The following is a 25,820-nucleotide window of genomic DNA, read 5'->3' on the forward strand; positions in this document are numbered from 1 at the left end:
TACACACAAAACAAGCCTCTACACGGAACAAGATCCCACAACTAACGCATGCCAACAGGCTGCCTAAGTATGCTCCCCAATCAGAGACAACGAGAGACAGCTGCCTCTGATTGGGAAACACACCCGGCCAAACATAGAACTACCACCTAGATCACAAACATAGAAAATACAACATAGAACATTCACACCCTGACTCAACATATAAGAGTCCCCTGAGTCAGGGCGTGACAGACAGAGTATGTGAGCGGAGGGAGGAGCGTGGCCAATTTGACTGGAGCGCAGACAGAGTTTCCCAAAGGCTGGAGCATCTGCCTTCTCGCCCGCTCCCAATTTCGCTCCAGTACCACTCACTTCACGAGCTCAGGGCATGCCCGGCCCAGCATGCATTTGTAGGCTACTTGTGTGCTGCTATAAGCCCCTTGCTTTAGCTACTGGCATGGAGTTCGCTAAATATTTTCATAAAGAAACTGATCAAACACACAGGTGCAAAATCAAGGAGACTTACAAACATGAGGAACAAGAATAAGAGAGGGAGTGCGGTGATGTAGTGTCCACAACTAAAGAATCATTGTGGAATCTGACACATATCCTGAAAGCATGATGGTGTACTACGTGCACATGCTAACAGAAAGGAACAAAGTGGGTAGCTAGCTAAGTGTGTCATTGTAGCATTTTTTTGTTTTTGTTTTAAAGAGTTAAAGTTTAGTTCATTTTCGTTCTATTATCTATACAATAGGCTATCATTGATTTTGGCCCAATAGGCCTGACATATGACCTCTTTCAAGGAGCTTCCCGTTTTGATAGCGTTATTCTGCCTAAAAACCCAGTGGCTCAACAAGCGTGGAGAGGGTATTCTCTGCTGCTGGCCTGCTCTCCAGGCACCATCGCATGAGCCTGAAGCCACAGACTCTGGCCAAACTAGTGTTTATAAAAGTGAATTCAAAAAGGCACTGAGCCTAACAAGGAATTTTTTGTTTCATTTTTATTTAATTCGAAGTCACAGCCTATATGTGCAATGTATAGACTATAATGATTTAATACAACAAAATGTTGTTTAAATGCTGAGCGCTTAATGTTACCACCAGCCTAGTGTGTCGCACTCGCAAATGCTTCACAATTAATTAAAATTTGTAGGCTATAGCCTTGAAATAATTGAAATAGGCTAATCATTTATTTTCTTAGGCAACCTGTCTGGCTCCTGACCTACTGTGTTTATATGCTGTTTAATATGACATGTAGCCTATTTGAAATGATGAGCGCCTCTTACAGTCACCTTTTCATGTTGTTTATTAAACTACTTTTCATTCAAATCATATGGTTTGGTTTCAATACTTCAAAACCAAATGGTTTGATGGGTGCAACCACTCAACTCCGCTCACATACTCTGTGCCAGGACAACAACCTCTCGTCAGCAAGACAAAGGAGATGATTGTGGACTACAGCAAACGGAGGGCTGAGCACTCCCCCATAGTGGAGCGGGTTGAGAGCTTCAAGTTCCTTGGTGTCCACATCACTAAGGATCTATCATTGTCCAAACACACCAACACATTCGTGAATAGGGCACGAAAACGTCTCTTCCCCCTAAGGAGGCTTAAAAGATTTGGCATGGGCCGTCAGATCCTCAAAAAGTTATACAGCTGCACCATTGAGAGCATCTTGACTGGCTGCATCACAGCTTGGTATGGCAACTGCTTGGTATCCGACCGCGAGGCGCTGCAGAGGGTAGTGCGTACGGCCCAGTACATCGCTAGCATCTCCTGGCTTCCACGCATAGCCTACAAGCCACTGATGCAGACCTTTGGAACATCTACATTTCAAAAAGTCTAATAAATGCATGTAAAATAGCCTACTCATCACAATAAATCCATTATTTATTTTAGACAGATCTAAAGAAACATGATATGAAGAAAATGTAGTCTATTTCAGAAGAACAGAATAGCATTCTCTGAGTTGTCCTTATGTTAGGCCCTGATCTGGCTATGCCATATGGCTGTGGGCTACACTAGTTCATTTAGCAGGCAAGATATGATTAGAATTCCGTGGCATTATTTATATTATTTTATAGTATGAAGAAAACGGAATAAAATTGATAGATTAATTTGTATTTTAAGAATAATGACTAAAGGATTTCACCCCAAATACAGTATAAATGTGTAAACGGTGTTAGAATTATAAATGTATAAAATAGAAATGATATTTTCTCCAAATGATTTGAGGGAAGGCTATTTTGTGTTTTAATACATTCTAAGGCTGCATGATGCGACTCTAATGATGATTTGAAAAAAGTTGCATGAAAGGCATGAGCTCTGCTTGGTTTTCTGTGCAGGTTTACACAGTTCGTCAGTCTCTCTCATTCACAATTTGACAAGCACTTGATAATGCCTCAAATTTCCCAGCTGCATCCCATTTGTGTAGCCGTAATTCACCCCAAAAGAATCCATGCCTTTTGCGGCCAGTGGCCGTTGTGCCCTTGGGCTGAATATTATAATTCCCTTCTCCTGGCTGCGTGCCGAAGCACCTCTCACCGTCAGGTGATCGGGTCTTTCTCACAGGCTAGAAGTGAAGACAGACACATCGGGGACGCAACTGCGCGCGTCCTTATCCAATTCCGAGGCGCATATTGAAGATATTGGAAGAAATGTCATATACTTTTCGTCAGCCAAGATGATGAGTAGGCCTAACGAACAGCAAAAGCACTAGCCTATGTCAATCTACTATCCCCCATAGTACAAAAGTTGACCTATTCTATGCTATAAATGAATATTCCAAACAGTATAAAGGTGCATTTTTATGGTGAAAATTATCTTCCCCAAACTTGAAACTCACGCGCTGCTTATGTATGCCAGTTAGGCTCTACCCCCATTGTAAAGCGGATTCATGTGCTTCATTTTAAGAAGTTATTTGGCCACTTTAGTTGTGATACAAACCTTATCAAAACATATAGGCCTACGGGCTAGGCTACATGAGGTGCGCAACTATGATTTGAAAAAGTCTCAAAACGCATGGCTGTTTCTTGCCTTAACTGGGCATCATTCACAAGTAATAATATACAGTGAGGGAAAAAAGTATTTGATCCCCTGCTGATTTTGTACGTTTGCCCACTGACAAAGATATGATCAGTCTATAATTTTAATGGTAGGTTTATTTGAAGTGAGACAGAATAACAACAAAAAAATCCAGAAAAACGCATGTCAAAAATGTTATAAATTGATTTGCATTTTAATGAGGGAAATAAGTATTTGACCCCTCTGCAAAACATGACTTAGTACTTGGTGGCAATCACAGAGGTCAGACGTTTCTTGTAGTTAGCCACCAGGTTTGCACACATCTCAGGAGGGATTTTGTCCCACTCCTCTTTGCAGATCTTCTCCAAGTCATTAAGGTTTCGAGGCTGACGTTTGGCAACTCGAACCTTCAGCTCCCTCCACAGATTTTCTATGGGATTAAGGTCTGCAAGGAGATTTAAGGAGACTGGCTAGGGCACTCCAGGACCTTAATGTGCTTCTTCTTGAGCCACTCCTTTGTTGCCTTGGCCGTGTGTTTTGGGTCATTGTCATGCTGGAATACCCATCCACGACCCATTTTCAATGCCCTGGCTGAGGGAAGGAGGTTCTCACCCAAGATTTGACGGTACATGGCCCCGTCCATCATCACTTTGATGCAGTGAAGTTGTCCTGTCCCCTTAGCAGAAAAACACCCCCAAAGCATAATGTTTCCACCTCCATGTTTGACGGTGGGGATGGTGTTCTTGGGGTCATAGGCAGCATTCCTCCTCTTCCAAACACAGCGAGTTGAGTTGATGCCAAAGAGCTCGATTTTGGTCTCATCTGACCACAACACTGTCACCCAGTTCTCCTCTGAATCATTCAGATCTTCATTGGCAAACTTCAGACGGGCCTGTATATGTGCTTTCTTGAGCAGGGGGACCTTGAGGGCGCTGCAGGATTTCAGTCCTTTACGGCGTAGTGTGTTACCAATTGTTTTCTTGGTGACTATGGTCCCAGCTGCCTTGAGATCATTGACAAGATCCTCCCGTGTAGTTCTGGGCTGATTCCTCACCGTTCTCATGATCATTGCAACTCCACGAGGTGAGATCTTGCATGGAGCCCCAGGCCGAGGGAGATTGACAGTTCTTTTGTGTTTTTTCCATTTCGAATAATAGCACCAACTGTTGTCACCTTCTCCCCAAGCTGCTTGGCGATGGTCTTGTAGCCCATTCCAGCCTTGTGTAGGTCTACAATCTTGTCCCTGACATCCTTGGAGTGCTCTTTGGTCTTGGCCATGGTGGAGAGTTTGGAATCTGATTGATTGATTGCTTCTGTGTACAGATGTCTTTTATACAGGTAACAAACTGAGATTAGGAGCACTCCCTTTAAGAGTGTGCACCTAATCTCAGCTCGTTACCTGTAGAAAAGACACCTGGGAGCCAGAAATCTTTCTGATTGAGAGGGGGTCAAATACTTATTTCCCTCATTAAAATGCAAATCAATTTATAACATTTTTGACATGCGTTTTTCTGGATTTTTTTGTTGTTATTCTGTCTCACTTCAAATAAACCTACCATTAAAATTATAGACTGATCATTTCTTTGTCAGTGGGCAAACGTACAAAATCAGCAGGGGATCAAATACCTTTTTCCCTCACTGTATAATTCGCAAGTGATAGGCTAATATTGTCACCAATCAGACTATTCTTGATGTAATGTTGTCTTTACATATACTAAATAGTATGTGACATTTCCTTTGATTTAGAATAGACCATTATCATGCACCTGTCTCGAAACAGGGGCAGGGGAAAAAAATAAATGTCATCTATCCACTTAAATAGCGACTGGAGGACGCTTTTCCCGCGGTTCATTTTCATGCCAGCTGTTATGATGTTTACATAGTGTGATGGGAACCAGGTTGACTTTAGTAGAAAGTGACTTGGCGCCTCACAGTCTGGGGGGGGTCATGCATTCCATTATGCCAAAGGAGATTACTGATGTTTACCTTAGAATGATTAATGGATATGATATACTGACTTGGGGACAAGGGAATAACATCAAATAAGGGAGTGCCCACTGATGGTTACCAGATGTTTGTGAAGAAATGTGTACTCGAGGCTATATAAGCTGAGATATTGTCTTTGTTCAGTAGTTCGCAAGAGGCAAGAGGCAGAGCCCTGTCTGTTGTTATATCGAACCCGGTACCGACTATTAAACATTTGTATTAACTGTCCACAGAGTGTCTAAATATATTCTTACATCCTTAATTGCTTGATACCCTAGAAACTCATCATAACACGAGCCAGGTAGGCTATACTCCTGTTGTAAAGAGAAGCAAATGTGCTTAATATTAGCAATGTTGAGAAATAAATATAGTAGGCCTAGCCTATAGAAAGATGATGGGATCCTCCTCTTTTTAATAGAGGCCATCACTCTGTTTTCTCACGCAATTGCATTGCCTATAGAAATGTTGAGCAACATGAGTTCATGGGCTCCAATGAAGTGTTTGATTTCATTTGCATTGATGTCAGAGTGATTAGAGGGACACTAGAGTGCTGAGTACCAGGCAGTTAGCAAGTTTGGTAGAATACTAATGACCATCAGCAGCATCAGAGCTTGGAGAAGCCCAATTACCATGACTAAACGGTCAAGTGGAATTTGACTGCAGTCATGACTCGTGACCACCGGTGTGGCGGTATTATGGTGACCGTAACAGCCCTAGTAACATCACATCATTATGAAAGAATAGTAGAGCCTTGATGTGTCCTCACACTATAACAGTGCTACCTAAGTCTACTGAGAGTGATGGGAACTTTTTAGTAACCTATTGGACAGACAAAGTTAAATCACAGATGTGACGAACATATAGTCAGGATTCTCTGTTGTTAGGCAAGAACTTGAGTGGTTCCTCTCACTAGGTTTGTGTAAAATGGGCATCTGACACAAATTCTACTTATCTTATCTGTGACTGCAATCAGACTATGACCCTGTGGCTTTCCTTAGGCATATCCCTGGAACGAGCCAGGGATGAACAGAGTTCAGGCTAAACCCTTTGTCTCTCCTTGGCTATCTTCTTGATTGATTACAGCATGATGGGGTGGGGTTTGTGTATGTTTGAAAGATTAAGTATGGACCTGTCATGTCCAACAATCAATCTTCAGGTCAAGCCCGGGAGAGCCGGGGTTGAACAGAGTTTAAACTAAACATGAGTGTTTTTGCATGATAAGGACTGGATTGATTGTACTACTAAAAGTCAAATTTAGCCACTATCATAGACTAAGGAAGTGGGCAGAGCAGTGGAGAGAGGGAAACTGAAGATGGTGGTGGGGGAACCCAAGAGGGAGGGGCTTTGAGCTAGGATGTATGGGAATGACTATATAAACGGAGAGCTGAGAGGTAGAGGGGAGGTGCTCTGCAGATAATCTCGGCTTACGTTACTTTGTGTAATAAAAGTCTATCTTGATTCTACAAAAACTCTGGAAGAACTTAGATTTTTAATAAAGTATAGTGATAATTTTCTACATCAAGAGTCTGATACAAGGACCTGTACTCACTCAGGTTGGAGTGTTCTTTGTGCTTCTTTCTGTTCGCGCAACTCCCACGGACTCTCTGGTGTCTAAGTCCAATCCTCTTTCTAACCTGAACTTCGGTTATGTAAGCTATATGTAGCCTACCTCACTGAATGTCTCAATAACTTCATATGTCAATATGAGTCAGAATGGCAAAGACTGACCTTTCCCCTTCAATCCGTGGAACAAAGCTTGGTCACAACCTCCTGATTTCTATTATTGCCAAATCACCCGAAATGACTGAAAAGCTCAAATTGGGAAAAACATTGAGAACCATTAACTTACCGACATGGAGGCATTGATGGGCTTTAGTGATGTGGTCAATTGTTTGCAGACTCATAATGGCTGTCTCCTACTATTTGCAAATTGAGCTAAATGCCTATCATTACCGAAACACATCTCATTACAGAATCTTTTTCAGGTCCGTTTGGTAATGAGAACCATAATTTCAGTAATGATAATAAGTTAATTCTAATGTATACTCAATGGGTGCGCTGTGTTGGTAACTTTATTTACTAGGACCACTACTTACACCTATTGTATAGATTTTTTTGTAAAACAGTTATTTGATTAAGTAAGGGTTGTCAAGAAATATGGGTGTATAAACCCCATTTAATTTACTTAAAGCTACAATCTGGAGTTTGTGTTTCAGCAAAGAGCAACCACACCACTTAAAAGGAGGATATCCCCCATTTTGACATGTGTACCCGTTTTAGCACTTACCTATACTGTTGTTTGATCCTAAGACACTTTATAGGCATATCATGTTATGCCATTTGCCCATTGGATCCCATTCAATTTATACATCTAAAATACATTTGAACCACACATATCCACATCATAATAGCAATATTACCTGGAAAGACCTTGGTGAAATTACTTTTTCCCAAAATGTCACTATGCTTAATTCCACATTTTACTTTTGAAAACACATGCACGTAATTACAGTATGAATACTTACGCTACAATAAGGGATATTTTAGTAAATTGCATTAAAAAAACAATGCAACAACTTCAACGATTTTACTCAGTTACAGTTCATATAAGTAAATCAGTAAATCTAAATAAATAAATGAGGCCCTAATCTATGGATTTCACATGACTGGACAGGGGCGCAGCAATGGGTGGGCCTGGGAGGGCATAGGCCCACCCACTTGGGAGCCAGGCCCAGCTATTCAGAATGAGTTCTTCCCCACAAAAGGGCTTTATTACAGACAGAAATACATCAGCTGTCCGGGTGGCTGGTCTCAGACGATCCCATGGGTGAAGAAGCCGGATGTGGAGGTCCTGGGCTGGCGTTGTTACACGTGGTCTGCGGTTGTGAAGCTGGTTGGACGTACTGCCAAATTCTCTAAAACGACGTTGGAGGCGGCTTATGGTAGAGAAATGAACATTCAATTCTCTGGCAACAGCTCTGGTGGACATTCCTGCAGTCAGCATGCCAATTGCATGCTCCCTCAAAACTTGAGACATCTGTTGCATTGTGTTGTGTGACAAAACTGCACATTTTAGAGTGTCCTTTTATTGTCCCCAGCACAAGGTGCATTGTGGTCCTCTGTAGCTCAGCTGGTAGAGCACGGCGCTTGTAACGCCAAGGTAGTGGGTTCGATCCCCGGGACCACCCATGCACAAAAATTTATGCACGCATGACTGTAAGTCGCTTTGGATAAAAGCATCTGCTAAATGGCATATTAAAATTTAAATATTAAATTAAATATTAAATATTAAAAGGTGCACCTGTGTAATGACCATGCTGTTTAATCAGCTTCTTGATATGCCACACCTGTCAGGTGGATGGATTATCTTGGCAAAGGAAAAATGCTCACTAACAGGGATGTAAACAAATTTGTGCACAACATTTGAGAGAAATACGCTTTTGTGATCTTTTATTTCAGCTCATGAAACATGGGACCAACACTTTACATGTTGCTATTATATTTTTGTTCAGTATATTTTAAAATCACCATTGGCCTCATGGTGAAATCCCTGAGCCGTTTCCTTCCTCTCCGGCAACTGAATTAGGAGGGACGCTGTATCTTTGTAGTGACAGGGTGTATTGATACACCATCCAAAGTGTAATTAATAACTTCAACATGCTCAAAGGGATATTCAATGTCTGCTTCTTTTTTTTTACCCATCTACCAATAGGTGCCTTTCTTTACGAGCCATTGGAAAACCTCCATGGTCTTTGTGGTTGAATCTGTGTTTGAAATTCACTGCTCAGCTGAGGGACCATACAGATAATTGTATGTGTAGTGTACAGAGATAAGGTAGTCATTCAAAAATCATGTTAAACACTATTATCCATGCAACTTGTTAAGCAAATGTGTACTCCTGAACTTATTTAGGGTTGCCATAACAAATGGGGTTGAACACTTGACTCAAGACGTTTCAGCTTTTAATTTTTAATTTAAAAAATAAATAAAGAAATCCACTTTGACATTATGGGGTATTGTGTGTAGGCCAGTGACAAAACACATCTAAATTTAATCCATTTTAAATTCAGGCTGTAACACAACAAAATGTGGAAAATGTCAAGTGGTGTGAATACTTTCTGAAGGCACTGTAAGTGAATCTACCGTGTACACTTTAGAAAAGGGTTATCACTCCCACTACCAAGCTTATCTCGTTGTAGTGCAGGAAGTTTTTGCACAAAAAAAAAAAATCAACATTCTAGAACAATTTTGGTGTGAATCTCACATTGTCTTGAAAAAGGTCTTAGACCAAATGTTCATAATAAATGAGTTTTAATAAAACAATTCTACAATGTATTGTGTACACTGGCATAGGGCCTATAGTGCACCATGTGTGCTGAGCTGACCACAGTCTGGCGTAGGAGTGAGTGTGGTGGAGTGGGTCGTGTTTCTGTTATCATAAGAAGTTACCTTCCAGGTCTGCTTCCCGCGCTGTCTTCATCAGGGTGGGGTTGAACGGGGGTGGAGGGGAGGGGGAGCTCTGGAAAGGCAGGGACTGGAAATCTGTCTGGAAACAGACAACTGAAATTAAAACTATATATATATATATATACTGCTCAAAAAAATAAAGGGAACACTTAAACAACACATCCTAGATCTGAATGAATGAAATAATCCTATTAAATATTTTTTCTTTACATAGTTGAATGTGCTGACAACAAAATCACACAAAAATTATCAATGGAAATCAAATTTATCAACCCATGGAGGTCTGGATTTGGAGTCACCCTCAAAATTAAGGTGGAAAAGCACACTACAGGCTGATCCAACTTTGATGTAATGTCCTTAAAACAAGTCAAAATGAGGCTCAGTAGTGTGTGTGGCCTCCACGTGCCTGCATGACCTCCCTACAACGCCTGGGCATGCTCCTGATGAGGTGGCGGATGGTCTCCTGAGGGATCTGCTCCCAGACCTGGACTAAAGCATCCGCCAACTCCTGGACAGTCTGTGGTGCAACGTGGCGTTGGTGGATGGAGCGAGACATGATGTCCCAGATGTGCTCAATTGGATTCAGGTCTGGGGAACGGGCGGGCCAGTCCATAGCATCAATGCCTTCCTCTTGCAGGAACTGCTGACACACTCCAGCCACATGAGGTCTAGCATTGTCTTGCATTAGGAGGAACCCAGGGCCAACCGCACCAGCATATGGTCTCACAAGGGGTCTGAGGATCTCATCTCGGTACCTAATGGCAGTCAGGCTACCTCTGGCGAGCACATGGAGGGCTGTGCGGCCCCCCAAAGAAATGCCACCCCACACCATGACTGACCCACCGCCAAACCGGTCATGCTGGAGGATGTTGCAGGCAGCAGAACGTTCTCCACGGCGTCTCCAGACTCTGTCACGTCTGTCACATGTGCTCAGTGTGAACCTGCTTTCATCTGTGAAGAGCACAGGGCGCCAGTGGCGAATTTGCCAATCTTGGTGTTCTCTGGCAAATGCCAAACGTCCTGCACGGTGTTGGGCTGTAAGCACAACCCCCCACCTGTGGACGTCGGGCCCTCATACCACCCTCATGGAGTCTGTTTCTGACCGTTTGAGCAGACACATGCACATTTGTGGCCTGCTGGAGGTCATTTTGCAGGGCTCTGGCAGTGCTCCTCCTGCTCCTCCTTGCACAAAGGCGGAGGTAGCGGTCCTGCTGCTGGGTTGTTGCCCTCCCACGGCCTCCTCCACGTCTCCTGATGTACTGGCCTGTCTCCTGGTAGCGCCTCCATGCTCTGGACACTACGCTGACAGACACAGCAAACCTTCTTGCCACAGCTCGCATTGATGTACCATCCTGGATGAGCTGCACTACCTGAGCCACTTGTGTGGGTTGTAGACTCCGTCTCATGCTACCACTAGAGCGGAAGCACGGCCAGCATTCAAAAGTGACCAAAACATCAGCCAGGAAGCATAGGAACTGAGAAGTGGTCTGTGGTCACCACCTGCAGAACCACTTCTTTATTGGGGGTGTCTTGCTAATTGCCTATAATTTCCACCGGTTGTCGATTCCATTTGCACAACAGCATGTGAAATGTATTGTCAATCAGTGTTGCTTCCTAAGTGGACAGTTTGATTTCACAGAAGTGTGATTGACTTGGAGTTACATTGTGTTGTTTAAGTGTTCCCTTTATTTTTTTGAGCAGTGTATACATTAGAACACTGGAGAGACCAGTAACACTCTTATTTAGGATTTTGCTTCTATCTGGCCTTAAATCCTGACCAATTCAACTCTGGTCATTGTGGGTATCTGCAGGCTGTCATTCACTCTCGTCAGCCACTAAATCAGAGAAGGATCAATGTTTGTAAACGGTTAGAGTTCCGTTTATTTCCACCATTTCTCCACTTGGGCCTAAATACTGCTTTGCCTGAGAAGAGCAGGCCCGCTATAGAAAATGATTGAGGATTTGAAGAGTTAGGCTAAACTAAACAAAAGTAACCAAGAAAGTTATTCATAACAATGGGAAATAAGCACTCTTGAACCTATCAATAACCAATGACAGGAGACAACTGATATTGATGCTGAGTTACTAGTTCTGCAACAGCTAAATGACTCAGCAAGAAATGCACATGACCACTTCACTCATATTTGCCTAATAGTGAGAACATAACAAAAGCCTTTCATTGACCTCAATATTGTCACCCTGGTTAGAATACATCTTATTCAGTACACACACTAACCAACTTTCACTTTCCTCAATGTGAGGTTTTTGACAACCACCATCTCAGACAGTTCTGAAATCGTTTCTGTAGTTAGTAACAGACACGATTAGCATTCATGAAACATTTTGTAGAAATATATTTATCAGAGAAATTAAGCTAATTGATTGCAGCCAAACTGGCCATTTTAAATTTATAGGATTCATATATTAAATAAATGCATCCGATTTGGACCAAACTTCTTCCTACCAGTGATTAAGACATGAGGAATAAAAAAAGAAAGTCAAAAGCCACACACGGACCCCCAACACCAACCCCACCCCAACAACCAGTAGGCCTATACAGTATCAGTTCTCGATGTTTGACAAGTAGTATGAAGCTGTGGCTTGGAATATTGCTTCTACATACCATGTAATGTATTCCCTGTGAATCTGGTGATGTTTTTTTCCCCCTGTTCAGAGAAATTAGGTCATCGACGTCGTTTGCATTATTTACCATAAAGTAGTGGGAAAGTACCACTAGATGCCACTGCCACACTTTTAATACATTTTGCTGGTCTCGTGTTTAAACAGTTTATTTGCAACTTTGGGTAGAAAACCAATAGATTATGAAAGAAAATGGTGTGGTCATCCTCACAATTCAAGCCAGTCCTCCATGAAAGCAATTCAGTTTGTCCTAATCGCAACCTAATTCTTCAACCCAACTCTTCTTGAATAGACCAACAAGTGCCGGGTGATTGTCACGAAACTGGCACTTGACCCAATTTATTATTATTTGTATTTATTTTTTATTCCACCATCATTCCACTTGGATCACTAAGATTTGGATCTGTTTTTATCTATTTCATAATTATTGTTTTGTTGATCAGATATTATGTATTTTACCACAATTTCCACAACTACCAACGCAAAAATTCTCTGTAACAGTTTGAAGTCCAAAAAAGTAATAAACAAATGAATGCCATTTTTTAAAACATTGCTTATCTAATGAAAAGGGCTGAGTTAAACATTACACTGAAAACAAATCTATTTAAAAGTAAATTAAAATGCATTTAGTAATTTCTCATTACCGCAACAACCTTTTCTGAATCTTGTTTTTTGTCATAATTACTTGTGTATACATGTTATTTTTATGTACACATATTTGGATAGGGAACAAAAGTCACACCATCAGATTAAGCCCAAATTACTAAAGTACACGTTTTATTTTTCCTAATATTTCCTAAATATTGGTGCATTACGGTAATGATAAGCAGGTTTTGATGATGAGAATGCATGTTTAGGTAATGAGTGTTGCATAGTTTGCCATTGAAAAACTGTACTGAGCTCTATTAGAGAATTAGTAACCCAATACATCACTTGTCATTTGTTAATCCCAAATGACTTGCATAATATTAAATCACCAATCTTAATGCAATTGACTAAAATACCCCTTATTTTAGCATAAATATAAGTACTGTAATATTTTCAAAAGTGGACTTTAGCATAAAAACAGTGAATAATTGTTTTTCTTTTTTTCTCCAAGGTCTTTCCAGGTAATATCGGTGTATTAGGACGTGGATATCTGTGGTTCTAATGCATTTCTAAATTGAATGGGATTCTATGGGCAAATGGCATAACATGGTATGTCTATAAAGTATCTAAATATGTGGCATATGGACCAAACTGTCTTGGGATCAAACAACAGTATAGGTAAGTGCTAAAATAGGTACACATGTCAAAATGGGAGATATCCTCCTTTAAATGGTGTGGTTGCTCTTTGCTGAAACAAACTCCAGATTGTGGTTTTAAGTAAATACAAAAATGGGGTTTATTCACCCATGTCTTGACAACCCTTACGTAATCAATTAACTGATGTTTTACAAAAAATCTATATCATAGGTGTAAGCAGTAGTCCTAGTAAATAAAGTTACTAGCACAGCACACCCATTGAGTATACATAAAATTTGCTTATTATCATTACTGAAATTAAGGTTAATTACCGAAATGGACCTAAAAATGACTTGGTAATGAGATGTGTTTCGGTAATGATAGGCCGTAAACTCAATCTGCAAGTAATAGGAGACAGCAAACAATTGACCACATCACTAAAGCCCATTCATGCCTCTGTTGGTAAGGTAATGGTTCTCACATTTTTTCCTAATTTGAGCCTTTTAGTCATTTCGGTAATGAGAAAGTGTCGTAAAGGGGGTGTTTGAGAATAAGATCTTCATTCTGATGGCATATACATGAAGAAATTAAATGAACTTGTGCTCATCTAAGGACTACTCATCTAGATGATGCATCATGGGTGAATACAATTATTTTTTATTTTTTACAGCAACTTGAAAGTGTTATGGTAATGAGAAACATGTCCACAGACAGTTTTTACATAATCAATATTATAGTTTCATGTGAATGTCAACTAGTATACCATTTGTATTATTTATGTACAAACTACAGTAGCATATTGTGTTTTATGAAAATAAATTAGATTTTTCTAAAGAACAATTTTATAAAATGACCCAAGAACTTAATCCGGACACATTTTGGTAATGATAATTTGTAAATGTCAAAATGTAAAATGCATTTAAAATAAACCACTGTGCCATAAACTAGGCATCTTAGTCTTCAGAATAATTGTTGATTGTTGCAGATGCATAATGGTTTTCTAACTCAATTTGCAACTGCCATTGTTAAAAGGGGAACTGCACCTGCTGATTTGGCCTCGTTTTTTGGCTTGCTCCTCAAGAAATGATGGCGGCCATGACAGAAGCCAAACGTGAGTTGGCTTGGGGGTGTGGTTTGATGTGGGTGTTTCTTGGGTGTGTCCTTGCCACCACCACGACACACTCATTTGTCAGAACCTTGCCCACAGCCATTTCCCCCCACTCAATCACAACAAACTTCCTTCAAGTTGAGTTCAATAACTACAGGCAGATGTATGGTGGGCTGCCAAAGGAAGCTTTGAAAAGGTCAGTAGCCTACAGAGTAATATGAGAAGAACGCAATATCTGAATTTTTGTAGATATTTGATAACTTTCAAATGTACAGTGCGTTTGGAAAGTATTCAGACCCTTGACTTTTTCCACATTTTGTTACGTTACAGCCTTACTCTGAAATGGATTAAATTGTTTTTAAACCTCAATCTACACACATTTCCCCATAATGACAAAGCAAAAACAGGTTTTTAGAAATGTTTGTAAAACTGAAATAACACATTTACATAGGTATTCAGACCCTTTACTCAGTACTTTGTTGAAGCGCCTTTGGCAGCGATTACAGCCTCGAGTCTTCTTGGGTATAACGCTACAAGCTTGGCACACCTGTATTTGTGGAGTTTCTCATATTCTTCTTTCCAGATTCTCTCAAGCTACACTACCAGTCAAAAGTTTGGACACACCTACTCATTCAAGGGTTTTTCTTTATTTGTACTATTTTCTACATTGTAGAATAATAGTGAAGACATCAAAACTATGAAATAACACATATGGAATCATGTAGTAACCCAAAAAAGTGTTAAACAAATCAGAATATATTTTATATGAGATTCTTCAAATAGCCACCCCTTGCCTTGGTGACAGCTTTGCACACTTCGCATTCTCTCAACCAGCTTCATGAGGTAGTCACCTGGAATGCATTTCAATTAACAGGTGTGCCTTCTTAAAAGTTAATTTGATGAATGTCTTTCCTTCTTAATGCGTTTGAGCCAATCAGTTGTGTTGTGACAAGGTAGAGGGGGTATACAGAAGATAGCCCTATTTGGTAAAAGACCAAGTCCATATTAAGGCAAGAACAGCTCAAATAAGCAAAGAGAAACGACAGTCCATCATTACTTTAAGACATGAAGGTCAATCAATGCGGAACATTTCAAGAACTTTGAACGTTTCTTCAAGTGCAGTCGCAAAAACCATCAAGCGCTATGATGAAACTGGTTCTCATGAGGACCGCCACAGGAAAGGAAGACCCAGAGTTACCTCTGCTGCAGAGGATAAGTTCATTAGAGTTACTGGCCTCAGAAATTTCCGCCCAAATAAATGCTTCACAGAGTTCAAGTAACAGACACATCTCAACATCAACTGTTCAGAGGAGACTGCGTGAGTAAGGCCTTCATGGTCAAATTGCTGCAAAAAAAAACACTACTAAAAGGACACCAATAAGAAGAAGAGACTTGCTTGGGCCAAGAAACACGAGCAATGGACAGACCGGTGGAAATCTGTCCTTTGGTCTGATGAGTCCCAATTTGAGATTTTTGGTTCCAAACACCTCGTCTTTGTGAGATGCAGAGTAGGTGAACTGATAATCTCCGCATGTGTGGTTCCCACCGTGAAGCATGGAGGAGGTGGTGTGATGGTGTGGGGGTGCTTTGCTGGTGACACTGTCAGTGATTTATTTAGAATTCAAGGCACACCTAACCAGCATGACTATCACAGCATCCTGCAGCGATACGCCATCCCATCTGGTTTGCGCTTAGTGAGACTATCATTTGTTTTTCAACAGGACAATGACCCAAAACACACCTCCAGGCTATGTAAGGGCTATTTTACCAAGAAGGAGAGTGATGGAGTGCTGCATCCGATGACCTGGCCTCTACAGTCACCCGACCTCAACCGGTTTGGGATTAGTTGGACCGCAGAGTGAAGGAAAAGCAGCCAACAAGTGCTTAGCATATGTGGGAACTCCTTCAAGACTGTTGGAAAGGCATTCCTCATGAAGCTGGTCGAGAGAATGCCAAGAGTGTGTAAAGCTCTCATCAAGGGAAAGGGTGGCTACTTTGAAGAATCTCAAATGTAAAATGAGGAGATCCTTTTACTGAGGAGTGGCTTCCGTCTGGCCACTCTACCATATAGGCCTGATTGGTGGAGTGCTACAGAGATGGTTGTCCTTCTGGAAGGTGTGTGCCTTTCCAAATCATGTACAATCAATTGAATTTACCACAGGTGGACTCCAATCAAGTTGTAGAAACGTCTCAAGGATGATCAATGGAAACAGGATACACCTGGCAAAGGGACTGTGGTCCTGTGTAGCTCAGTTGGTAGAGCATGGCGCTTGCATTGCCAGGGTTGTGGGTTCGATTCCCACGGGGGGCCAGTATGAAAAATGTATGCACTCACTAACTGTAAGTCGCTCTGGATAAGAGCGTCTGCCAAAATTACTAAAATGTAAAAATTTCTGAATACTTATGTAAAAAAAGTATTCAATGTTAAAAGTCCCAAACACACACTGTATATTGATTTGCAATGGTATTGGGTTGCATTGGGTTTAATGGTAAATGTCACTAATCACAATACATAGAGCGGTTTCCTGATCATTTTGTTTCATATATATATATTTTTTTATTTTTTTAAGACATCCATTATTTTATTTTTTAGGGCGGTCACAACATTTTAGCCAATAGCCCATTTCTCGATCAATGTTTTGGGCTTGTAGGGAAAGTCTTCATATGAGAATTGCATCAGGATAGCCCCAAGAGAGCAGGGTGATTCTCATGAAACCAGTTGTAAAGAACGACTGCCCCTAAAAAGCAACTAATCCCTTTGAAAACTGCCTATGTGGGATCGATGTGTCAAACATTTATTCTAGTGTCAAAGTTGACTACAAAGTGTAAATAGGATCATTTTTGTCATGAAGTCAGTCTCATCTAAAACGGAGTTTAGAACCACAGTGTGTCACAACAAGTAAATTAAGGTTTGGCTTGGATTACAATTGTCAACAAATCATGCTTTCTTTTGCCTGAATGCCAAGCGTCACGTCTGGAGGAAACCTGGCACTATCCCTATTGTGAAGCATGGTGGTGGCAGCATCATGCTGTGGGGATATTTTTTTTGAAAATAGCTGTGCAGTGACGCTCCCCATCCAACCTGACAGAGCTTGAGAGGATCTGCAGAGAAGAATGGGAGAAACTCCCCAAATACAGGTGTGCCAAGCTTATAGCGTCATATCCAAGAAGACTCGAGGCTGTAATCGCTGCCAAAGGTGCTTCAACAAAGTACTGCGTAAAGGGTCAGAAATTACCGTAACCAAACAAACATTCTACACTATAAATTATGGTAATTTCACGGTAAATGTAGGCTACTACTGGTGATACTGGTGTGCCATCCCCGCGGCCTCCGCATGGATTAGTCCACTCAGACAGGTGTGAATCAGACAGGTGTCTCGTGTGCAATAAATTATTTTTATATATTTGCCACTGCTCAACAAAAAAAAAAATATTGGTCGACCAACAGCCTATCGACCAAACAATCAGCCCTAATTGGTAGGAAGGAGTTTGGTCCCAAATCGGATGTTAGGTACTATAATTATTGAATATTATCTGAATCCTATAAATTAAAAAATTGCCAATATGTGTGCAATTAGCTTAATTTCTCTGAGATCAAATTAAAATGTCAACAAAATAATGTTTCAGGAATGCCAATTTTACTTGTTTACAATTTCAGAACAATCTGAGATGGCGGGTGTCATGGCTTGCTGAAATGACATGGAACGACTTCCTATCCTTTGTCAACCTTGGACTTAAACCCTTATCAATGCATAAAATAAGTTGTATAGCACCTGTGTATAGGACTACTCACAGTCAAAATGGTCAAATTACCAGTCCCGGTCACTCATTCTTCCCATGAACAGAAGCATGTGACTGAGAAGAATGAGGGCGGAACAGAGAGAACAGAGTGGGAGCAGTTTTGCTCTCCCAACCTCGGGCCTCTACTCGCCCAGCTTCTCTCTCTCTACCAGACCTAATCTGTAAAAAACAGCTCACTCCATATCTATATCTGTCACCTCCTTAACAGAACAAGGACCTTGCACACATACACACACACAATTTTACTTGTTTACAATTTCAGAACAATCTGAGATGGCGGGTGTCATGGCTTGCTGAAATGACATGGAACGACTTCCTATCCTTTGTCAACCTTGGACTTAAACCCCTATCAATGTAAATAAAATAAGTTGTATAGCACCTGTGTATAGGACTACTCACAGTCAAAATGGTCAAATTACCAGTCCCGGTCACTCATTCTTCCCATGAACAGAAGCATGAGACTGAGAAGAATGAGGGCGGAACAGAGAGAACAGAGTGGGAGCAGTTTTGCTCTCCCAACATCGGGCCTCTACTCGCCCAGCTTCTCTCTCTCTACCAGACCTAATCTGTAAAAAACAGCTCACTCCATATCTGTCACCTCCCTAACGGAACAAGGACCTTGCACACATACACACATCTACCGATCTCTTTTATTGCAGCCTAAATTAGGACTGAAACAAACCTTTAGGTTACATTCCTCACATGAGACAAGGAACAGTTTGACCTAGAAATGCCTCCGAGGGCTGAATTAACAGCTTAGCACCTTTAGAACATGTTATAAAGTTATGTTTAAAATGTTATACTAGGCTATAGGCCTTGCCAGAAGATACCGACCCTACCGTTATACTAGTTTACACTGACCTGCACAGAGGTCAGAACGCAATCATGGTTACATTAAGACACTGTGGTGCCAGCGTGAAATATGGGTCGGAAAACGTACCTCAATGCAAGGATGGGATATGCCATTGTACTCCAAATTGTACCTTTATCCACACTGCTCCATTGAGAAGATTGAAATACTGCTAGTTATCCTGGACAACTGCCCTTTTAGTCCTCATGCTTGCTAGCAGTAGCCACAGCAGCCATTATTTTAAACAGTGACGTGATTTAAGGTATTTGTTTGAACCTGCAATGTAAAAAATGTCCATTCATTTTCAGCTACACTGCATACACTAAACTAGCCCTTTATCATAACTCTCAGTTCCATTACACATAAGAGTCATTTGACAAAGGCGTCTTTTGTACGGTGGAGTTTTGTTAAGAGCCCCGACACTCGGTCTGAACATTAACACGCATCACTTGCATTACGTTTTAGGAAGCATAAGGACCTTATCTTTCATATCAGCAAGATATATTTGTTTAAACATTACATTAATACACACCTTTATAGGGTTAGGATTCCCACATGGCCATATTTCCATGTTACAGCATGTGTTTACAGAAGTCAGACTGAAGACAGAGACCTGCGCTAATTAGCTATCTCGCATGCTCCGAACACCTGTGTGTAACGAAAGAAAAATACTGTCGGCTGCAGCTGTGATAAAGCCGGTTAAAACCGTGTACAGTAAGTGTGTATTTTGCATTTGTGAAATTATGTGATATGAAAGTAAAAGGCTTTATGTTTCTAGAACCATATCGCAATTGAGAATCAATTTACGTTTAGATGGGAGTATTGGCTGCCAGAGCCAGTCTACCTCTGAAAAAATTGATCTTAAACTGGAACTGACAGCGATTTAGCAACATGAAATCTTATTCAAATCTTTTCATATACACCCCCAGGAAGAATATGACACTTTTTTTTTTTTTTTTTTACATTTTCTGACAAGCAAGCACTTAGATATGGTCATTTTCACATTTTCATAAATTCATAGAATGTTTGGTTATGAAGTATAGTAAAGCATTTGTGAAAATTCTATAGCAATATAGAACTGGGAAAGTGGCCGCACGTTTGGACAATATACGCTGCAGTAAATAAAGCCTAATAAAAAACATGTATTTTCAAGGACCGGAGTCTACGCAGACCAGTGCGCCATAGCCAATCAAAGCTACAGCAGGCCTATAGGCAAATAAGCTGTTTGCCACACGGGCCTGCCATCATTCACTTTGAACTGGACTGTGTGTTTACAGGCAGTAGCAACAGCACAACTTTAGATCATTAGAACGCATTCGCCAAAAGCCACAAAATACACCTGAATGGATTTCTGCAAATATGTCCTCTTACATTTGGGAACTTCAGAGTCCTATTGCTCAAACAACCATGAAAAGGTAGGCTCTCTCTCCCTCAGTTGCCTATGCCTTACTTTACTTAATAACCAAACATTCTATGAATTTATGAAAACTTGAAAATGCACAACAACATGATCAACAACTAAAGCTAGCCAGAGCGAGATAAGCTAAAAATCTAACGAGGGAACATTAGATAAACCCTCTCAAACTTAAGCTAGTTGGCCGTCAAAATTGCACTGAAACATTGGGGAATAGTAGCCTGCTCGTCCTTCTGCAGTCAAACCCACATTTTGACAACTGAACGTGAACATGCCTGCCCGCCCATTTGATCGATGCCAAATACATTTGATTGACAATTAAGAGATATGCTAACTGTGAATAACAGTCATTCAAGTTCAGCATAGCTAGCTAGCAAAGCGATTCACATTTCTTGCTAGCTAACCAAATGACACTTGCATCTCTAGCTGTAGCCACTGAAAAACGATATGAGTGGAAAAAGTCGGTCACTCACCCACTTCCCCAATGATATGACATCCTCCCAGCAGCTAGCTAACATTAGGTTCCGTGTTTTTAGCTTGCTAAATAAATATCTAACTACATAAACAAAGAATCCACGGGCTAGACATAGCCTATTTGTTGTTGTTTCTTAAACGTGCAACTGCGACCCAAACTGGCCATTGTTTTATTAGAAAAAAGATATCCCTTTATAATGTCCACTTATGTACATAGGATGCTGTATATAGCATTTTAACATATTAAAACAAAAGAGAAATCATATTTATCAACCCTTTGTTGCTATGCTTGCAAATGTGCATAATATGGTGCGACCCTAATTAAAAATAATTTAATGTCGTAACATTTAAACTTAAAACATGTTTTTAATTTTTTGGCGCTGCATGGATCACCGGTGCGGTTAAATGCAGCATTGCTGTATGGTGCACTCAAAATGTATTGTAACTGAGTAGCCAGCCTAGGCTACTGTTCAAATATTGCTGTAATAGGCCTACATGTTTCTCCTTTGCATGGTGTTTTGTTGCAGGTTTAGTTTTTTGGTTATTCATTGTCAAGTTTTAAAAACCAAAGCCAGACTGGAACATTTTAGTAGCCTAGCTAGGACTGTGGCATGTGTCTGTACACTTTCCCTCCGCTGCGCACAGTAAACGGGACACACGAAAGCAACACAATTGAAGTTGAATTCACCGATGGGAGCAGGGCAAAACATTTTATTTTTGGTCCAGCAGCCACTGTGGCAGTTAGGTTTAAAAATCTACCAGCCACTCAGATTTTTTACCAGCCTAAATATTATTATTTCTTCGCTAGAATTACTCCAACTAAACACAAAAAAACAGATGAGCATGCTTTGTACTGTTTCTAAAACAATATGTGTCTTCCTAGTAAGAAGTAGTGTGGTATATTGTTTAATTTCACAGATGAGACAAAAATGTTCACCTGCCCCTTTAAGGGCGAGAGGTTACAGTGGTAGCATGACTCGAGTCATGTTTGTACCTGTGAGATTTACATGCTGACTACACTGGGCACGTGCGTGCGTCCGTGTGCGCCATCATGTTGATTTTGTCCATCCACACCAGACGCGTTCAGGACACGCTGGTGAAATATCAAAACGAACTCTGAACCAACTCACTCTGACCATTTTACTCGCTGTAGCAGAGCTGATTAGGCTGTTTCCATGTCATCTAGAGCATTGGTGACTGTAAATGTGCTGCTAGCTACAATTTAATTACTTTTTTTGCCAACATTTATTGACACCGGTCATATTCAGCGGTTGTTTACGAGTTCGTAAATTCATTAGTTATTCTGCTCTGGCACACTCAGACAAGAGTGCTCTGAAATCGGAGTAGATAGCCAGAGTGAATTTACAAACGCACCCAATATGTATGTCATGGAATAGAGTTCATTTTTAAAACCTCTTATAACGTTGGTTTTGAAGCATAAACTTGGAATTTGATATGTTTACTGATATTATGATTGAGTGTTTCATATCTGCAAAGTAGTTAAAATGCTGTCAGTTCCACTTTAAGGAGTAACGGTAACATTAGGCTCCTTAAGAGCTGCCCTTTCCCACCTGGACAAAAGGAACATCTACGTGAGAATGCTATTCATTGACTACAGCTCAGCGTTCAATACCATAGTGCCCTCAAAGCTCATCACTAAGCTAAGGACCCTGGGACTAAACACCTCCCTCTGCAACTGGATCCTGGACTTCCTGACGGGCCACCCCCAGGTGGTAACGGTAGGTAACAACACATCTACCACGCTGATCCTCAACACAGGGGGCCCTCAGGGGTGCGTGCTCAGTCCCCTCCTGCACTCCCTGTTCACCCATGACTGCATGACCAGGCACGACTCCAACACCATCATTAAGTTTGCTGACGACACAACAGTGGTAGGCATGATCACTGACAACAATGAGACAGCCTATAGGGAGAAGGTCAGAGACCTGGCCGTGTGTTGCCAGGATAACAACCTCTCCCTCAACGTGATTAAGACAAAGGAGATGATTGTGGACTACAGGAAAAAGAAGAGGACCGAGCACACCCCCATTCTCATCGACAGGGCTGTAGTGCAGCAGGTTGAGAGCTTCAAGTTCCTTGGTGTCCACATCACCAACAAACTATCAGGGTCCAAACACACCAAGACAGTCGTGAAGAGGGCATGACAAAGCCTATTCCCCCTCAGGAGACTGAAAAGATTTGGCATGGGTCCTCAGATCCTCAAAAAGTTATACAGCTGCCCCATCGAGAGCATCCTGACTGGTTGCATCACTGCCCGGTTTGGCAACTGCTCGGCCTCCGACCGCAAGGCAATACAGAGGGTAGTGCGTAAGGCCCAGTACATCAGCAAGCAGTACCGGAGTGCCAGGTCTAGGTCCAAAAGGCTTCTTAACAGCTTCTACCCCCAAGCCATAAGACTAATGAACAGCTAATCAAATTGCTACCCGGGCTATTTGCATTGTTCCCCCCACCCCTTCTTTTACACTGCTGCTATTCTCTGTTTATTATCTACGCGTAGTCACTTTAACTATACCTACATGTACATATTACCTCAATTACCTCAACTAACCTGTGCCCCTGCACATTGACTCCCTGTATATAGCCTCCCTACTGTTATTTTACTGCTGCTCTTCAATTATTCTCATTTTTTTACTGATCAATTTTTTACTTAACACTTATTTTTCTTAAAACTGCATCGTTGATTAAGGGCTTGTAAGTAAGCATTTCACTCTTTGATAAGAGTACTACTTGGACTAACACTAGACTATATTTATTTCCTGTAAGCTATTTGCCCACATGTGCTCACTTTGACATTGAGACACAGTCAAAAACAACTAACTAGCAAGCAAGTTGGGTCAACTGGATAGGAAGGGAGGCCAGAAAGTCTAGACATTTCTATGGTTGGCAGCTACCTGAAACGACCAAAAAGTAGGCATCAAAGGAGTACCATAAAGCAATGAACCAAATATGTTTTTGTTACTTTCCTTTTTCATTGACCCCGTGCAAGAAGTCAGTTGAGTAACTAGATAATCAAACTGCCTGGCTGGCCAGTTTGCTGATGTCTATGCTATCTATCTATTTAAGAAACATTGTGCCAAAACCTTAGCTGGATATCTAGGTAGCTAGCTAGCTGAGAAATAGTTGTTTGACTGCACAAGGAAAATAACTACATTCCCTGGCTAGCGTTCCTAACGAGCATTGGTAGGCTGGACATATGACAGTTTTAACAACAACAACAAAATCTGATAAAAACTAGTTAATTGCGTCCGCCATGGAGCCCAGTTTCATAATATTACCATATGCCCCAGCTGCTTGTCCTAGTTTTTAAGTAATCACGAAAAAACAGGCCTTATCTTAGGCCATTTTTCACCCCGCCAGCTCCTATTAGTTATATTGAGCACCGTGGCACCAACTCGCCTTCCGAATGTTTTATTCCCAGCCCATTGTTCTACGTCACAATGCCTGCTTCGCTATTGTTTGCAATGAGACCTGCCCACGCTGGTAGTTAAAACGTCAACAACAACAACAAAAAATTACTCAGAAATCTGAGGTCGTCCCATTGTTTTCTATAGGGGAAATATTGGTATGTCTGTCTATTTCGCAAAATATCTCGCAATGTGTATATTTCGATTTTTTCCAAGTCGGGCACCATTTTAATCATGAGAATCTCCTCTTAATTATGTCAATCTGGGCAGCGAGTTCGGTTGTCATCAAAGGCTAGACCCAAAATACTTTTTGCCCTTGCCCTGAACTCCGCTCATTGTTTTACTATGGAGAAGCATGCCGGTCTATTTGGCCAAATATCTCTCAATGTGTATATTTAGATTTGTTCAAGTCGGACACCATTTTAATCAGGATAATCTCCTCTTTGTAATTATGTACGTCTGGGCAGACCAGAAATAGTCCGAAGTTTTTATTTTTTTGTGTGCCATTTAGGCGAAATTGAATTCTTTGCATAATTCCAGTCAAAATAGGCTCTGCGAACGTTCGATTCAATTCATTTTCTATGGGCTCGCGCTAGTGTTCCAGCTTAGCCAACGTTCTATTGCCGTTTTTCAGCCTTGGGTGAATTTTTACTCGTTCTCGGTAGCTTCATCAACAATTGAACTTCAAATATGTGTTATTTAATTAACATTAATGATTTACTTTAAAACGTAAATAGACAGCTAACGCTAGCAAGTCCAGCTAACTTTGACCTCTCTGGCAAGCAATTAGCCTAGCTAGCTAACAACTTAACTTGGATGCACTGTTGTTCGCCGGCTAAAACAACCACTGGAATTAATAGAAAGGCGTCGTCTTACCTGGATATAGCGTGTAAAAAGTATGCTCATGTAAATTTCATTACGTTAAATAACACCTAGATAAACTGACATAGCTAGCATTAGGACACTGTTGCCTAGCAAGTGAAGTGACACCACTGAGCTAGTGACGCTGCTTCTTCCTTTTCTTCGGTGGAGTTTATCGGCAGTTGGCATCCAACGTTATGGTGCATTACCGCCACCGACTGTACTGTAGTGTGGGCCAGAGACAGGGAGAAACTCAATTCTACCTCCCAGCCCCGTTGCTCTAAAAAAAAAATGACATTCTACTCAATATACTCTTTAAACTAATTTCCTGTATCCCCTTCTCCCTCATACTAGATCTCAGCATCTCTCTTTCCTTCTGATACTGCCCACACTGTAGCAATACATGATCCACGGTATCTGTTTCCTGGCAATAATCACACTTTCCTGTTGGATACTTTGCTATCACATTTAAAGTATTATTCAATCGGCTGTGTCCCACCCTTAATCTTGTAAAAAATAGCCTCCTCTCTTCTGGCCCTTCCTGCCATCCTACCCTCCCCGACTT

General features: G+C 41.1%; 1 protein-coding gene across 3 annotated transcripts in view; it reads right to left on the reverse strand.

Moving 5' to 3' along the window:
- LOC121575143 (natural resistance-associated macrophage protein 2) overlaps positions 1 to 25,558 on the reverse strand; it is a 46,671-nt gene extending 21,113 nt beyond the window's left edge. Inside the window, exons 1-2 of one of the 3 annotated variants that reach the window (XM_041888033.1) lie at positions 25,271 to 25,558; positions 9,441 to 9,537 (exon numbers count right to left, since the gene is read on the reverse strand). In XM_041888033.1, the coding sequence (XP_041743967.1) occupies positions 9,441 to 9,537; positions 25,271 to 25,300 (127 nt within the window). In that variant the 5' untranslated portion in view covers positions 25,301 to 25,558. Of the gene's footprint in view, positions 1 to 9,440; positions 9,538 to 18,223; positions 18,277 to 25,270 lie in introns of those variants that run through there. The other 2 variants (XM_041888034.2, XM_041888035.1) reach the window with 2 other exon arrangements.
- Between the last annotated feature and the right edge of the window lie 262 nt (positions 25,559 to 25,820).

The sequence above is a fragment of the Coregonus clupeaformis genome, chromosome 10, assembly GCF_020615455.1.
Source record: "Coregonus clupeaformis isolate EN_2021a chromosome 10, ASM2061545v1, whole genome shotgun sequence".
NCBI lineage: Eukaryota > Metazoa > Chordata > Actinopteri > Salmoniformes > Salmonidae > Coregonus > Coregonus clupeaformis.